The 17,652-nt window shown below is 38.7% G+C and overlaps 1 protein-coding gene across 1 annotated transcript; it reads left to right on the top strand.

Moving 5' to 3' along the window:
- The first annotated feature begins 8,802 nt into the window (after nucleotides 1–8,802).
- LOC123788858 (olfactory receptor 9A4-like) lies at nucleotides 8,803–11,830 on the top strand. Its single transcript, XM_045792477.2, has one exon. It carries the CDS (start codon nucleotides 9,478–9,480, stop codon nucleotides 10,420–10,422), a length of 945 nt encoding a protein of 314 aa, XP_045648433.2. The 5' UTR covers nucleotides 8,803–9,477; the 3' UTR covers nucleotides 10,423–11,830.
- The last annotated feature ends 5,822 nt before the right edge of the window (nucleotides 11,831–17,652 follow it).

Genomic DNA, 17,652 nt, shown 5'->3' with positions numbered 1-17,652 from the left:
TAGCAAACAATTTCCATGTAGGCATTTCATATTCAAAGTGTAGAAAATCAAAGACAGACAAATTATTGAAAGAAGCCAGAAGGGGAGAAAACACTTAACCTTCAAAGGAATAAGAATGAGAATTACATTAGAGTCCTCTTCAGAAAACATGCAAGCCAAAAGAAAAACAGAGTAAAATACTTAATGTGTTGATGAAAGAAATCCACCAGCCTGGAATTCTGTGTCTTGGGAAATTATTCTTAAAAAGTGAAGAAATACTTTCTCAGACAAACAACATTTTGTTTGTCACCAGTAGATCACCCTTGTAAGAAATCTTAGAAGAAGTTGTTTGAAGAGAAGGGAAATAATATGGCTTAGAAATTGAATCTACAGAAAGAAAGGAAGAACCTTAGAGAAGGAATAAATTAAGGTAAAATAAAATATTTAATTTTTCTTATTCTTACCTGATCTCACAGATAACAGTTTGCCAGAATGACAGAGTAGCAACATACTGGATTATTGTAGCTTATGAATAAGTGAAATATATGACAGCAATGTTTAAGGGATGTGAGAGAGGAGCTGGGGATATTTTGTTATAAGATACTTGCACTACCCATGGAGTGGTATAATGTTATTGAAAGGTGGTTATAGCAAGGTCACAGGATATAAAGTTAGTATACAAAAGTCAGTCACCTTCCTATGTACTTGCTTTACCAAATACCAGCAGTGAAAAAAATTGGGATTTGTAATTAAAAACACAACACCATTTACATTAGCACCAAAAAATATAGGTGTAAACCTAACAATCTGTGCATGATCTGAGAAAAATACAAAAACTTCAAAACTCTGATGAAAGAAATTAAAAAAGATAGAAAAAAATGGAGAAATACCCCATATTCATGCACAGGAAAACAGTATTATTAAGATGTCAATTCTTATCAACTTGATCTATAGATTCAATGCAATCTCAACCAAAATCCAAGTAAGTTATTTTGTAAATAATGACAAAGTGATACTAGTGTTTATATGGAAAGGTGAAAGGCCCAGAATAGCCAACACAATCCTGAAGAACAGAGTTGAAGGTACTGACTCTACTCAATTTCAAAACTTATTATAAAGCTGTAGTTATTAAGACAGTGTTTTATTGTTGAAATAATAGAAAAATGTATTAGCGGAATCGAATAGAAAGCCCAGGAATAGACCCATACAGACATCATCAACTGATTCTGACCAAGAATAAAGGCAAATGGAGAAAGGATAGGCTTTTCAACAAAAGGTGCTGGAACAATTGGACATTCACATGAAAAAAAAATCTGGACACAGATCTTAAACCTTTCACAAAAATAAACTCGAATTGGATCAGAGACCTAAATGTGAAATGCAAAACTACAAAACATCAGAACCTAACTGGAGAAAAGTAGGTGACCGTGGGTTTGATGAATAGTTTTTAGATACAACACCAAAAGCATGATCCATGAAATTAAAAACTGAAAAGTCAAACTTATGCTCTGGAAAAGACTGTTATGAGAATGAAAAGACAAGCCACAGTTTGGGAGAAAATAATTGGCAAAATACATGTGAAATATTGGACATGTACACAAAACATACAAAGAGCTCTTTAAAACTCAACAATAAGAACAAATAAATTAAAAATGGGCAAAAGATCTGAACAGACGCCTCACTAAAGGACATATGCAGATGATCAAGCATATAAAAAGATGATCAACATCCTATGTCATTAGGAAATTGCAAATTAATACAACAATGAAACACCACCCCACACCTAGTAGAATGCCTAAAATCCCAAACACTGAATATTGGTGAGAACGTGGAGCAACAGGAACTCTTATTCATTGCTGGTGGGAGTGCACAATGGTACAGCCACTTTGAAAGACAATTTGGCAATTTCTTATGAAGCTAAATATACTCTTTTTTTAAAGATTTTATTTATTTATTTGACAGAGAGAGAGACAGCTAGAGAGAGAGGGAACACAAGCAGGGGGAGTGGGAGAGGAAGAAGCAGGCTCCTAGCGGAGGAGCCTGATGTGGGGCTCGATCCCATAATGCCGGGATCACGCCCTGAGCTGAAGGCAGACGCTTAATCGCTGTGCCACCCAGGCACCCCAGCTAAATATACTCTTACAGTACAACCCAGCAATTATCTTCCTTAGTATATACAAAAAGGAGTTGAAAACATGTCCACACAATCTTGTACATGAATATTTTTTGTAGCTCTATTCATAATTGCCAAAAATTGGAAGCAACCGAGACATGTATTATGGGTTGAATTATGTCTGTCAAAATTCATATGTTGAAGTTCTAACCTTCCAGTATATCAGAATGTAAACTTGAGTGGAAATGGGGTTGTTGCAGTTGTAATTAATGAAGATGAGGTCATACTGGAGTAGGGTGGGTCCCTAATCCTATTGACTGGTGTCCTTATAATAGAACATTGTGTGAAGAGACACCTAGGGAGAATGACTTGAGAACATGAAATAAGAACCAGATAGCGATAGAGAAGGATTAATAAAGCCTAACGTAATGACTTGGAAAAGAATAATATGATTGATAAATCCCTCACAAGAATGAGCAAGGAAAAAATAGAAACGTAAATCACTAATATCAGAAATGGAAACAAGGGATGTCACAGTAGTGCAATAAACTGTAAATGTGTAAAAATGGTATCATGAACAACTTTATGTTAATAAACTTGACAACTTAGATGAATTAAACAATTCACCTGGAAAATACAAACTGAAGCAGAAGTTTTGAATAGTCCTCTAGCTTCTAAAGGCATTTTACCTATAAATAAGTACTTCCTCACAAAGAAAACACCTGGCCTAGATTTCCTCACTGATGGATTTTTCCAAACAATTTAGGAGGAAATAATACAAACTTTTCCCCATAAAATAGGAAAGGAAGCATATTTTCTAACTCATTTTATGATAACCAAAATTATCTTGATGCCAAAACCTGACATGGACCTTACCTAAAAGAAAATTATAGGCCAATCTCTCTCTCTTTCTTTTTTATTATGTTCCGTTAGCCACTGTATAGTACATCATTAGTTTTTGATGTAGTGTTCAGTGATTCATTAGTTATATATAACACCCAGTGCTCATCACAACACGTGCCCTCCTTGATACCCATTACCTTTTTACCCTCTTCCCTCACCCTCCTCCCCTCCGAAACCCCCAGTTTGTTTCCTGGCGTCCATAGTCTCTCATTATTGGTCTCCCTCTCTGATTTCTCCCCCTTCCCCTATGGTCCTCTGCACTATTCCTTATGTTCCACATATAAGTGAAACCATATGATAATTGTATTTCTCTGCTTGACTTATTCCACTTAGCATAATCCCCTCCAGTTCTAACCATGTCGAAGCAAATGGTGGGTATTCATACTTTCTGAGGGCTGAATAATACTCCATTTTGTAGATGTACCACATCTTCTTTATCCATTCATCTGTTGAAGGGCATCTCGGCTCCTTCCACAGTTTGGCTATTGTGGACATTGCTGTTATGAACATTAGGGTGCATTTGCCCCTTCTTTTCACTACATCTATATCTTTGGGGTAAATGTCTCTCATTAACAGAAAGGCCAAAATCCTGAATAAAAAACTAATCAATATAATCTAGTAACTTAAAAAGGATAGCCCATATACCTCAGTATTTCCCCCCTAATCTTTCTCTTCAGCACTTTGGCAATCACTGTTTGGGTTTCTTTAACTACAGATTACTTTTATCTATTCTAGAATATATGGCACCACACCATTTGCCTTTTTTGGTATCTGACCTTTTCATTCATTGTAATGTACACGAATTCATCCATATTGTGTCTTATCAGCATTTTGTTACTTTTCATTGCTGAGTAGTTTCCTAATATGAATATAACATTCTCTTGTTGATGGGTATTTGTTTTCTGTCACAATTAGTTGTAATGATTAAAGGCACTATAAACACTGTAACAGAAGTATTGGTGAAGACATATGTTTTGATTTATTTTAGGCAACTACCTATGAGTAGAATTGCTTTAACTTTATAAAAAATGAAACTTTTTCCAAAGGAGTTTCATTACTTTATGTTCTTTTGACCTTCTCTACTCTGCCAGTGTCTAGTTGATCATACTAGAAAGATATCTAGAGAAATGGAACCATGCCTGAAATTAAGAATGTTGATTGTACAATGAAGGCTCTGACACAGAATGCACCCTCCACCCTCCTCAGGTTTCCCCATTTGACAGCAGCCCTCCTTCACTGTTCCTCAACAATCATCACATGACCTCACATAGCCACTCAGAGGCTGACAAGCACGTGGTGGGACAGAAATCTTGTGGGCAGCTGTCAGCATACTTCCCATGGGGATGAGGCCCTCAGGGATGGGTCTCTACTTCATGGTATGATTAGTGACTCCTGTTTTGTGAGTGGCATTCTAGGATCTGCATGGGATTAATGCTAAAATAGAAATACTCTGATCAGAGGCTCTAGGCATAGGCCCAATGCAATCTCATTTAAGAAATAAAACAGGTAAACAGAAGGAGGAATGAACCACTAGAGACTATGGACTCTGGGAAACAAACTGAGGGCTTCAGAGGGGAGAGGGGTAGGGGACTGGGATAGGCCGGTGATGGGTAGTAAGGAGGGCACGTATTGCATGGAGCACTGGGTGTTATATGCAAATAATGAATCATGGATCACTACATCAAAAACTAATGATGTACTGTATGGTGACTAACATAACATAATAAAAAATTATTTAAAAAATTATAAAAAGAAACAAAACAAGTGAGCAAAGGGGAAAAAAAGGAGAGAGAGAGGCAAACCAAGAAACACACTCTTAACTACAGAGAAAAGCTGATGGTTACCGGAGGGGAGGTGGTGGGGGGATGGGTGAGGTAGGTGATGGGGATTAAGGAGTGCCCTTGTTGTGCTGAGCACTGGTTAGTGTACGGAAGTGTGAATCACTCTATTGTACACCTGAAACTAATATTACACTGCATATTAACTAATTGGAATTTAAATTAAAAATTAAAAAGAGATTATAAATTAATGTAACTTTTTGGTGGTGACTTGATAATAGCTAATAATTTAATACAATTAAAAAGTTATAGGGGTGCCTGGGTGGTGCAGATGGTTAAGCATCTGACTCTTAGTTTTGACTCAGATCATGATCTCTGGGTGAAGAGATTGAGCCCCGCATCAGGCTCTGCTCTCTGTGTGGAGTCTGCTTCAGATTCACTTTCCCTCTCCCTCTGCCCTTCCTGCTCATGCTCTCTCTCTCTCTAAAATAAATAAAATGAATCTTGAAAAAAGTTATACTTGTACAACTTTTCAGACATGAGAATATTTATTACAGCAGCAATATAGACATGAAAAATTGGAGAAAATGAAATGTTCATCAGCATATTAAGTAATGATCAGTGTTCTCATAAGTGAATATTTACTAAGCAATCACTTTAAATGTGATTGACATATTGTTAATATGGAAAAGTTTAATAGAAACACAAACATACATACACACACACATATATAAAGAAGTAGCAGACAGTATATTTATTAAAATATCATTTACTTAAAATAGCATATACAGACATTCTTATTTTTTTATAATAATATATTTTTATTATATTATGTTAGTCACCATACAGTACAGATATTCTTATAAACATACAGAATACTCTATGAATACACTAGAAATGTATAATAATAACTTATAATATTTATCTCTAGCAGATGGGTCAGGAGAATCAAGCAGATGGGGAGCAGGATATTTACACTTTACATTATACCCTTCCATTTGATTTTTAAAAATTGACCTGACTAATTTTATGAAAAATGACAGTTGTTTTACAAAGTGTAAGAGTAAATATTTTAAGTGTGATTTTGCTATTTTACCCCAAATCCCACCCATCCTCACTTTTATGTAGTATTTTATTGTTGTTGTTGATTCTGAATATTGTGTCTTCACTTTGACCCCTCAATTCAAGCAGCACAGGGAGGTGACCTGAGAGCATTTGAAGACTGAAGGGAAATGTATGGCTGAACAACCACAGTTGGATAAATGATGGAGGGCCTGGAATGGGCTGTGGATTTAACAGAATGTAAGTTTGGAGTAGGTGGCAGGTCCCCTCTCTCTCTTACCAGGCTCTCATAACTGTGGATGGAGGGTATGTGGTGGAGAGTGTGCAGATCCTTTGGGAAAGATGTGTTCTATGAAACCTTGGAGATGGAGAAGATTTAGTGACCTCTAGGTTTTTGATGTGTGTCGTTTGTAGGCATTAGTAGACTCATCAGCTTGGGGGTAGCTTAAGCTCTGTAGGGATAAATGGAGTCAGGGAGAAGCACAGAGCAGATTAGGGGACTGATTGCTCACAGCTTGGTTGTTGTGATGAGTAAGGGTCTGGAAGGAAGGCAGCCTGGACATTGAGAAATTCTGAGCAGGAGTTTTAAAGTGTACCCAACGCACAGAACTTTTCCAGGATCTAAAACTTGATTATCCTCAGGAGGGAAGACTGAAAGTTTCTTTAGCTTTTCCTTGACTACATCCCTAGTGTGTCTCTGAAAGTGAGCAAATTATTCCTCAGTGTATAACTATCCTTGGGGATAGACAAGGTAGAGAAAGAAGGAGGCAGAGGGAATGAGGGAAGGGGAGATAGGTGGATTCCTCCCAGCACTACTTCTGGAGTTTTTCCTAAGCTCCTGTGTGTGGATGGTGTTCTTTGTCATGAGTGGAGACAGCAGGAGCTTCCCCTGCCTCCTAAGCATGGCTCTTTACTAGCCATGGGTAGCTTGGGTTGATGCCTGAAGAGCAATAGAACTTTCCTGTCCAGTCCCCATCTCTGGAGGTGAGTGTCATCCAGGTATCCCATTTAGTGAAGGAGAGAGTAGAAGAGCATTATCATGAGAGGGTCTAGGCTTGGCTGCCATATAGAACAAGGACACCTAGAGCCTGAAGAGTGAACCAAGGGAGCTACAGAGTAGATGGCTCTCCATCAGATCATCCCTCCATAGCAAAGGGCAAGTTGATGGTGCCTGTGCTGGCAATGGGCACACTCTGCCACCACCTGAATCCCTGCTCTCTCATTTTTCATCCTGTCTTCCTTACATCTGCTTGCCATCTTGTTGGGGATCTCCTGGAAGAGAGACTGCAGGTTGACTGGGCAGTGCTTTGGGGAAGAGCGAATGGAGAGAAAGGTAGTCAGGTTGGATGCTCTTCATTTCTTCATTGATTTCTTCTTTGATCTATTAATTGATATATTCATTTAAAATATTTATAGAATATATACTTTGTCAGACTGTTCTTGTCACAGGTGGTAATACAAGAAACGTAAAGAGGGTATGGTGACTAACATAATATAATAAAAAATCATTATTAAAAAATAAAAAAAAATAAATTTATTTTTCTGAACCAAAAAAAAAAAAAAAGAAACGTAAAGAGGTTGCTTCAAGGTACTTCATTCTGATTTGGGATTTTGATGATAAAAATAACAAACAAGTAAATATATACTATAATTTGAGGTATTGATGAGAGCCATATAGAAAGAAAAATACAGCCTAAAGAGGTTAGAGAGTGAAATTGTGCATATATTGTTTTGGAGAGGATGAAGGTGGAAATGGTTTGTAGAGAGGATATCTTTGAGCAAAGACCTGCATGTGGTGAGGGAAGGAGCCCAGTCCTTCGGAGGAACTCGGTATGATCTCTATTGGTGTCTTCTAAATTTTTCATTACCTTTTGGCTCTGGGGAAAATAGAAGGTCATAGATAAGCAGATGTGCTCTTTGGAATTTTCCAAGTTGCTCAGTGGGACTGACCCCATGGCAGTTTGGTTAGAGGGATAGGCTGCCCATTTGGAGGTCTTGTCTGCATGCTGGAAGTAGAGATTTGAGACCCAGGGAATATGGAGGATTTTGCCTCTATATCACAGGTGTTTTCTTTCTTTCTTTTTTTTTTTTTTAAAGATTATTTATTTATTTATTTGACAGAGAGAGAGTCAGTGAGAGAGGGAACACAGCAGGGGGAGTGGGAGAGGAAGAAGCAGGCTCCTAGTGGAGGAGCCTGATGTGGGGCTCGATCCCAGAATGCCGGGATAACGCCCTGAGCCGAAGGCAGACGCTTAACAACTGTGCCACCCAGGCACCCCATCACAGGTGTTTTCTTGTCTTCTGGTCCCAGGGTGGAGACTGCAGTACAGGTAGGAGTTCCTTCTGGACCCCTCCCTCCCTGTTGTCAATTACTGACTAGGGGAATCAAAATCTTAGAGTTAGAGGTCACTAATGGGGAGCTGGGGAGACTCTACCTGCTTGGAGAATATATGTTCACTGAAATGAGAAATGGAGAAAGGCTTTTATCATGAGAATAAGAAGGAAGAAGTGGATAATCCCCTCCAGGCAGCCAGCTCTCCAGAAGTCAGGGAGACTCAATATTTTGTCTCAAAATAGCTCTTATGACAATGTCCTAGAGAGTTCCCACTTGATAACACCACCACAAAGTTGATAATATAATTGAGGGAGAAACTTAACCTGAATATATGCAAATGGAGCCTATGTTTAGAGGATACAAAGGAGTAAGCATATCTGGTTGTGATTAGCTAAGATTGGGATTAGCTACTTTTATAATTGTTGAAATGTAGCAGGATTTTGCAGGACATGGATATAAGAGGCAGAGAAGACACTTTAGGGCATTCAAGGGGTGGTGATATAAATGAGCATATTATGGTCAGGGAAATAGGGTAGAAGGTGAGAGTATAGTCGGAGGCAGGATGGCTGGTGAATTGAGAGGCAAGAGTAGAGGCAGGGGTGGGTGGGTTCTCATGCCTAGGGTGTGTTGGTGGCTATTGCTCATCTTCAGCATATACATTTACCTTCATATATTATACATGTCATTCATAAAACATTTAGCACCAATCTTTTTTTTTAAATTTAAATTCAATGGTTTTTGATATAATGTTCAATGATTCATCAGTTCAGTATAACACCCAGTGGTCATCACATCACGCGCTCTCCTTAATGCCCATCACCCAGTTACCCTGTCCTCCCACACCTCCCTTTCCACAACCCTCAGTTTGTTTCCCGGAGTCAAGAGTCTCATATGGTTTGTCTCCCTTTCTGATTTCTTCCCATTCAGTTTTCCCTCCTTTCCCCTATGATCCTCCACATTATTCCTTATGTTCTGCATACGAGTGAAGCCATATAATTGTCTTTCTCTGCTTGACTTATTTCACTTAGCATAATACCCTCCAGTTCCACCCGCCTTGATGTAAATGGTAGATATTCGTCCTTCTGATGGCTGAGTAATATTCCATTGTCTTTATGAACCACAACTTCTTTATCCATTCATCCACTGAAACACCAATCTTGTATAGAAAATAGTAGCATTAAGTTGTGGATTCTAGGAATAGGATATACTTGCTCAAATTGGAATTGTCCTTAATCTTTTTGAAATTAGAAGCCTGTTTTCTCTCCTTTGCTCTTTAGGTTTCATAAGAAATAAGAGCTCAGAACTAAATGTTGGCGAATCACTCTAGTGCCACTGAATTTTATCTCCTTGGCTTCCCTGGCTCCAAAGAACTACACCGTCTCCTCTTTGCTACCTTCTTCTTCTTCTACTCAGTGACATTAATGGGAAACACAGTCATCATTGTGATTGTGTGTGTTGATAAACGTCTGCGGTCCCCCATGTATTTCTTCCTTGGTCATCTCTCTGCCTTGGAGATCTTGGTTACAACTGTTATCGTGCCCGTGATGCTTTGGGGGTTGCTGCTCCCTGGGATGCAGACAATATCTCTGGCTGCGTGTGTCACCCAGCTCTTCCTGTATCTGTCTCTGGGGACCACAGAGTTTGCATTGCTGGGCGCGATGGCTGTGGACCGTTATGTGGCTGTCTGTAACCCTCTGAGGTACAACATCATTATGAACAGCTGCACCTGCATCTGGGTGGTGGTTGTGTCATGGGTGTTTGGGTTCCTTTTTGAAATCTGGCCAGTGTATGCCACATTTCAGCTTACCTTCTGCAAATCAAACGTGGTGAACAATTTCTTCTGTGACCGAGGGCAATTGCTCAAACTATCCTGCAATAATACCGTTTTCATGGAGTTTATCCTATTCTTAATGGCTGTTTTTGTTCTCTTTGGTTCTTTGATCCCTACAATCATCTCCTACACCTACATCATCTCCACCATCCTCAGGATCCCCTCAGCTTCTGGGCAGAGGAAAGCCTTCTCTACCTGTGCGTCCCACTTCACTTGTGTCGTGATCGGCTATGGCACCTGCTTGTTTCTCTATGTGAAACCCAAGCAAACTCAGGCAGCCAATTACAACAGGGTAGCTTCACTGATGGTTTTAGTGGTGACCCCTTTTCTGAACCCATTCATCTTCACCCTCCGGAATGACAAATTCATGGAGGCCTTTCGAGATGTCATGAAACGCTGCTGTCAACTCCTCAAGGATTAGCTGTGTCCTAAGGACAATCATGGACTCATCATCATGGACCTGACTAACCTGAAAGTAATAATTCAAATTGAAATGATCCTTTTCAAAACCAAGTTGTTTCTGATGTACAAGGGAATTCTACAATAGTCTTCAAGGGAATTTTAAGTTACGGACAGTGTTCCAATGTGTAATCAGATGATTCCTACATGGGAGAACTCATTATTGTTTTTTAACTGGATGTATATGTTTATGCACTCTTCTGTAGTTATAATACATCTTAAAATATAAGTTTAACAGGTATAAATGTACAAAATATGTGTGATTTTTTTTTTTTTTTGAGAACACTCAGCTTTTTGAGTGGGAAATCAGGAAAACTACAATTCATCCTGTGGCAGTTGACCTATGTGTTTGATACTAGATGCTGGGTCATCTTCCCATATGTTGTCCTGTGCATTCATGATTTTTTCAATGCCTAAAGCACTCTCTATTTCTTTTGTGAATGACCCCAAGCCCTGCCTCAGACTCCAACCTTTTCTTGAGGTTCTTGGCCCCAGGTCCATCAGGGACACTACCTACCTGTAGATCTTCCTGACTGGCAGTTGTGAGAGCAAACTCACTTCACAACCTTGCCTCCTTCCCAACCTCAGGGCCAGATGTGTGTTAATTCAGGCATGTCTCTAATTGGTGGGCTTTGTCATGGTGAGGAGGGAGGGTCTTGGAAAGAGGTATTTTCTTGTCTGGCACGACTCCCATTATCATGCCAGCCCCAAATATGGAAAGGCAATGGGCTGAGTTCTAGGACCTGAACTGATGAGGGTGAGCTGACCTTGCTGTGCTCCTGGGCTGAGGCAGGAGTACAGGGAGGGTAGAAAAGTAGTTGCCCCTGGCATTTCTCCCTGCTTTCCTCACGTTGTCCAATCCTGACACACCAGGGCATTCCATCTCTTTTCTCTCTCAGCTACATTTCTGTCTTCCGTTCCCCCTCCCCCCAACAAAGACCAAGTTTACCAAGCTGTCTTCCAGCTCTACAGAGAGCTTACTAATCCACATCTCAGTTCCTACATTGTCCCGTCCCAGCCCCTTTACTCCCACACCACCACTGTCAATGTTTCTGCCATTCTTATGTGGCTAAGCAGGGGTCAAAGACTGTGCACATGAGACTGCCTTCCCAACATAACACATGTGTGTCATGACCTCACTGAAGGGGCTGGGGAAAAAGGGATGTGATCTACAAAACTGAAAAATAGTGTTTTGACTGGAATGTGTAAGACTATGTTAATCAAGGGATCCATGCACCATCATAATAGTATCGTTAATAATGTTGTTTCTAGCTGGGTGTATGAGTTAACATTTCTGAAATTCTGTACATATATAGTACAGATGAATGAATAAAATATAACAAATAGTGGGAGCTGGGTCTGTCACTGTGGATAGGTAAGTTACAGAGAAGCAAGAGGAGAAGGCTAGAATCAGGCACATGGTACTGAATTCGTGTTGGAGCATCTGTGCATGCATATTTAGATGAATTTTTATATATCTGTGGATCGATTAATATGTGATATAAATAAATGATATAAGAAATGTCTCTTCTTTTTCAAAAGTATTTGGTTGTTCTATTACCATTCTCTTGACATATAAATTTTATTTTATTTTTTTTTCCAAGTCTAAGCCCTTTATTTTTTTATTACTTTTTTAATAATAATTTTTTATTATGTTATGTTAGTCACCATACAGTAGATCCTTAGTTTTTGATGTAATGTTCCATGATTCATTATTTGTGTATAACACTCAGTGCATCATGCAATATGTGCCCTCCTTACTACCCATCACTGGCTCATCCTAATCCCCCACCCCCTTCCCCTCTGAAGCCCTCAGTTTGTTTCCCAGAGTCTACAATTTCTCACGCCATATACATTTTAGAGTCAGTTTGTCCAGAACTCAAAAAAGCTTGTTGGGATAGTGATTGGGACTGTGTCAAATCTATAGTTAAGTTATTAAAGCCCTGCAATATAAGATTCCCTTCATTTATATATGATTGTAAACTTTCTGCCTCACCATGGGGTGAGTAGGGGTTCTTTGAGGGTAGGAGGTCAACTCCTGTTCCTTCTTCTGTCTCTGATACTTTTTCTTTAGGTCTCATTTCAAATGTAGGCATACTTGTCTTTCCTCTGCGATGCTAGGCTTGCTCCTTTGTCTTCTATCCACATGCACAGTGGGTTTTCCTTTACATTTTATACCTTCATATTACCATAATACCATTGTCTAATAGGGTTTACAACTCCTAAGAGGCCATATACTATTATCAGGCCATTCTAGTATTTTAGAGTCCTTATCCATTTTTCTTGCATCCCCCAAACTTTCCAATACAATGTGCCAGTATTGTGTTTGGAAACTGTGCCTGATGTCATGTGTCCCTCTCAGGTACACCAGCAGTAGTTAGCAATTACGTGCTGCTTATTATAGACTCTGAATCAGAGGAGTTGACCAAACCCTGGAGATTTCCCTATTCACATGCCATATCTGAACAGTTACTTTTACACCAAAATATTCATAAAATTCACTATTAATAACTCTTAAGAATTCAAAATAAAAGGACAGAAGCTTTATTCACTATCATAGCGGCATTAATCACAATTGTCAAGAAGCAGAAATGACTCAGAGTCTACCAAATGAATTTATAAACAAAACATGGTGTAAACATACAATGGAATTTTATTCAGACTGAAAAAGCAATGAAATTCTGATACATGCTCTAGCATACATGATTCTTGAAAACATTGCTAAGTGAAATAAGCCACACAAAAAAGGGACAAATGTGGTATGGTTCCATTTATTCAAGGTACCTAGAATAGTGAAGTTGATAGAGACAGAAAGTAGAATAGTGAGTAGCAGGGGCTTGGGGAGAGGGAAAGTGGGAGGTAGTAATTAATGGGTACCAAGTTTCAGCTTAGGATGGTAGTGTTCTGGAGATGGGTAGTGGTGATGGTTGCACCACAATGTGAATGTACCTAATGCTACTGAACTGTACATTTAAAATGGTTAAAAATGGTAAATTTGTGTTATGTATTTTTTATCACAATAAAAAAGAAAAAATATCAAATAATTGTAAATGATTTGTATAGTGAATCATCAGACTGTTGCTCTTCCCCTTCTGATCCATGGTGTTTTCATACTCTTCAGGGGTGACTTTGTCCAATTGTTTCTTTTGCTAGTATATGCTTAGAAACAATATACAGCTATTTCTTAGCTTATCAAGTAGTTTTTCCTTTAGTTAATAATTGCCTTATTTTAAAATTCTGCTTCAATACTCACTCTTTCTTTTTCCTGCTTGTATATCTTTACTGATATCATAAACCTAACAATAAATTATATCTTGTGCTTTGTGCTCTGCAGGCTTGGTTTGCTATCAAGTTTGGATGGGGCAGACTCTCCAAAATCCTTCTAACAGAGAACTCATATGAGGTAAGCTATTTTGGATGCTTTTATTCCAGCATCATACTTTATTGTCACTTTGACCAGATAAAAACACCTCCACACCAGCCACTGGGGATGCCTTGCTGCAGAACCCCCCCCAACTGCCCCATGGGCACCCCCAGTACTATACCCCACCCTGGCCTCCAGAATCAATGCAGGTTGATTGAGCTGTGGCTGAAGGCTAGTGAACATCACAGACACTTAGCCCAAATCTGCAGACCAAAGAGAATCCACAAACTCGAGCATTAGCTCTTTCTTTTGGGAAAGCAAAAGACACCTGGTCTGGGGCACTGCATGATCTAGAGGACAAACAAGCTTAAGCATTTGGCCACAAGAGGGCTCAAGAAGCAAGTGTATCCATACAAGTTCTGAGAAAGCCTCTGAATCACTAGAATCACTCAGAATCGCTAGCTGGACTGCTAGAAGATCGTTTTCTCCTGATATCAATCAGTGATTTATCTAATCCGTTAATCCATGAATGAAAAGTGAAATATTATTCAACGATAAAAAAGCGAATCTCGTCCTTTGCCAACAACATGGATAGCAAGATAGTGACGTGGATAAATCTTGAGGGCATTACATCAAGTGAAATAAATCAGACAAAGACAAATATTGTACAATCTCACTTAACACTTGGAATTTAAAAAACCAAACTCATGGAATAGAGAATGGACTGGTAGTTGCCAGGGGCTGGGGAATGGGGGAAATTTGGAGACGTTGGTCAAAGGGAACAAACCCCTAGTTCTAAGATGGGTAAGGTCTGGGATCCAAGGTACAGCATGGTGACTACAGTAAACTACACTGCATTGTATACTTGAAAGTTGCTGATAGAATAGATCTTAAATATTCTCATTACAAAATAAAAAGTAATTGTGTGAGCTGTTGGATGTGTTAACTACTTTATTATGGTAATCAGTTCACAGTATGTATGTGTATACAGTTATTCATATTTGCATAATTACATGAAGAAAATTCTGGAAAGCAGTGTGGGTAACTGATACCACGGGGCTGTTAGGAGTAAGAGTGGAAGAAGTTTTTCTACTGCATAACTTTTTTTTCAATAATTTTATTTACATATGAGAGAGAGAGAGAGTGAGAGCCGGGGGAGGAGCAGAGGGAGAGGGACAAGTGGACTCCATGCTGAGCGTGGAGCCGGCTACTGAGCTCATCTCAGGATGCTGAAATAACTACCTGAGCCAAATCCAGGAGTTGGATGCTTAAGTGACTGAGCCCCCCCCAAGCCCCCCAATTGCATAGCATTTTCTATTGTTTTGGTATGTGTTTCATGAGAATGTGTTATGAATGAAATCCTGTATTATCAATTGGGCACGTATTGCGTGGTGCACTGGGTGTTATACGCAACTAATGAATCATCGAACTTTACATCAAAAACCAGGGATGTACTGTATGGTGACTAACATAATATAATAAAAAAATATTAAAAAAAAATAAAAGAAGTAAAGTTATTCTCTGTTTTTCCAGTGTCTTAGGGTTAATTAAACTCCTGCTTTTAAGTGCCTGGAAGGTTTGATTGTTTATGTAAATATCTCATTATTTTTAGCAGATGAATATTTACTTAAGTCCAGATACTCTGTAAAGTTTGTTTAGCTGAATGTAGAAAATGGGATAAATATAGGGGAGGAGATACGGAGTTTCACATTTTTCTACCTGTGCCTTTGGTCACTTTGTGATGACATACAGGGGTTCTTTAGATATTGAGAGGACTTATCTGATATTATCTTATATGCATGTTGGAAATATCTTTTATCAGTCTTCTTTAACTTTTTTAAAAAAATTTAAAAATTTTAATTCTAGTATAGTTAACACATAGTGTTGTATTAGTTTCAGGTGTACAATGTAGTGATTCAATGGCTCCGTACATTTCTCGGTGCTCATCACGACAAGTGTACTCATAATCCCCACCACCTGTTTCACCCATCTCCCCACCAGTTTGCTCTCTATAGTTGAGTCCATTTGTTGGTTTATCTCATTTTTTCTTTGTTTTGTTTCTTAAATTCAACATATGAGTGAAATGATATGCTATTTGTCTTTCTCTGACTTATTTCACATAGCATTATACTGTCTAGATCCATCTATGCTGTTGCAAATGGCAAAATTTTATTCTTTTTTATGGCTGAGTAATATTCATATATATATATATGTAGGCTGTGTGTGTGTGATATATATATATATATATATATATATATATATATATATATAGGCTGCTTCTTTATCCCTTCATTTATTGATAGACACATGGGCTGTTTCCATAATTTGGCTGTTGTAAATAATGCTACAATAAACATAAGGATGCATATATCTTATTGAATTAGTGTTTTTGTATTCTTTGGGTTAATATATAGTAGCAGAATTACTGGGTCATATGGTAATTCTATCTTTGATTTTTTGAGGACCCTCCATACTATTTTCCACAGGGGCTACACCAGTTTGTATTCCCACCAACAGTGCCAGAGTGTTCCTTTTTCTCCACATCCTTGCCAACACTTGTTGTTTCTTATGTTTCTGATTTTTGCCATTTTGACAGGTGTGAGATGATATCTCATTGTAGTTTTGATTTGCATTTCCCTGATGATAAGTGATGTTGAGCATCTTTTCACTTATCTGATGACCATTTGTTTGTTTTCTTTTTTTTTTTTATTAATAATGATTTTTTATTATATTATGTTAGTCACCATACAGTACATCCCCGGTTTTCGATGTAAGGCTCGATGATTCATTAGTTGTGTATAACACCCAGTGCACCATGCAATATGTGCCCTCCTTACTACCCATCACCGGTCTATCCCATTCCCCCACCCCCCTCCCCTCTGTAGCCCTCAGTTTGTTTCTCATAGTCCATAGTCTCTCATGTTTCATTCCCCCTTCTGATTACCCCCCCTTTCTTTATCCCTTTCTTCCCCTACTGACCATTCTAGTTCTTATGTTCCATAGATGAGAGAAATCATATGATAGTTGTCTTTCTCTGCTTGACTTATTTCACTAAGCATTATCTCCTCCAGTGCCGTCCATGTTGTAGCAAATGTTGAGAACTCATTCTTTCTGATTGCTGAGTAATATTCCATTGTATATATGGACCACAACTTCTTAATCCAGTCATCTGTTGCAGGGCATCTCCGCTCCTTCCACGATTTAGCTATTGTGGACATTGCTGCTATGAACATTGGGGTGCATATGGCCCTTCTCTTCACTACGTCTGTATCTTTGGGGTAAACACCCAGTAGTGCAATGGCTGGATCATAGGGTAGCTCAATTTTTAACTTTTTAAGGGACCTCCACACTGTTTTCCAGAGTGGCTGTACCAACTTGCATTCCCACCAACAATGTAGGAGGGATCCCCTTTCTCCACATCCTCTCCAACAATTGTTGTTTCTTGCCTTGTCTATTTTTGCCATTCTAACTGGCGTAAGGTGGTAGCTCAGTGTGGTTTTGATTTGAATTTCCTTGATGGCTAATGATTTTGAACATTTTTTCATGTGTCTGTTAGCCATTTGTATGTCTTCATTGGAAAAGTGTCTGTTCATATCTTCTGCCCATTTTTTGATTTGTTTATTTGTTTCTCGTGTATTGAGTTTGAGAAGTTCTTTGTAGATCTTGGATACCAGTCCTTTATCTGTAGTGTCATTTGCAAATATATTCTCCCATTCCGTGGGCTGCCTCTTAGTTTTTCTGACTGTTTCCTTGGATGTGCAGAAACTTTTAATCTTGATGAAGTCCCATAAATTCATTTTATCTTTTGTTTCTTTTGTCTTTGGGGAT

This window comes from Ursus americanus, chromosome 3 (assembly GCF_024610735.1).
Source record: "Ursus americanus isolate L20-20 chromosome 3, mUrsAme1.1.p, whole genome shotgun sequence".
NCBI lineage: Eukaryota > Metazoa > Chordata > Mammalia > Carnivora > Ursidae > Ursus > Ursus americanus.
This window is presented reverse-complemented; position numbering and strand designations above follow the sequence as displayed.

Coding starts and splice junctions, on each gene's coding strand:
- LOC123788858 (XM_045792477.2), top strand. CDS start 9,478: ATGTTGGCGAATCACTCTAGTGCCACTGAATTTTATCTCCTTGGCTTC.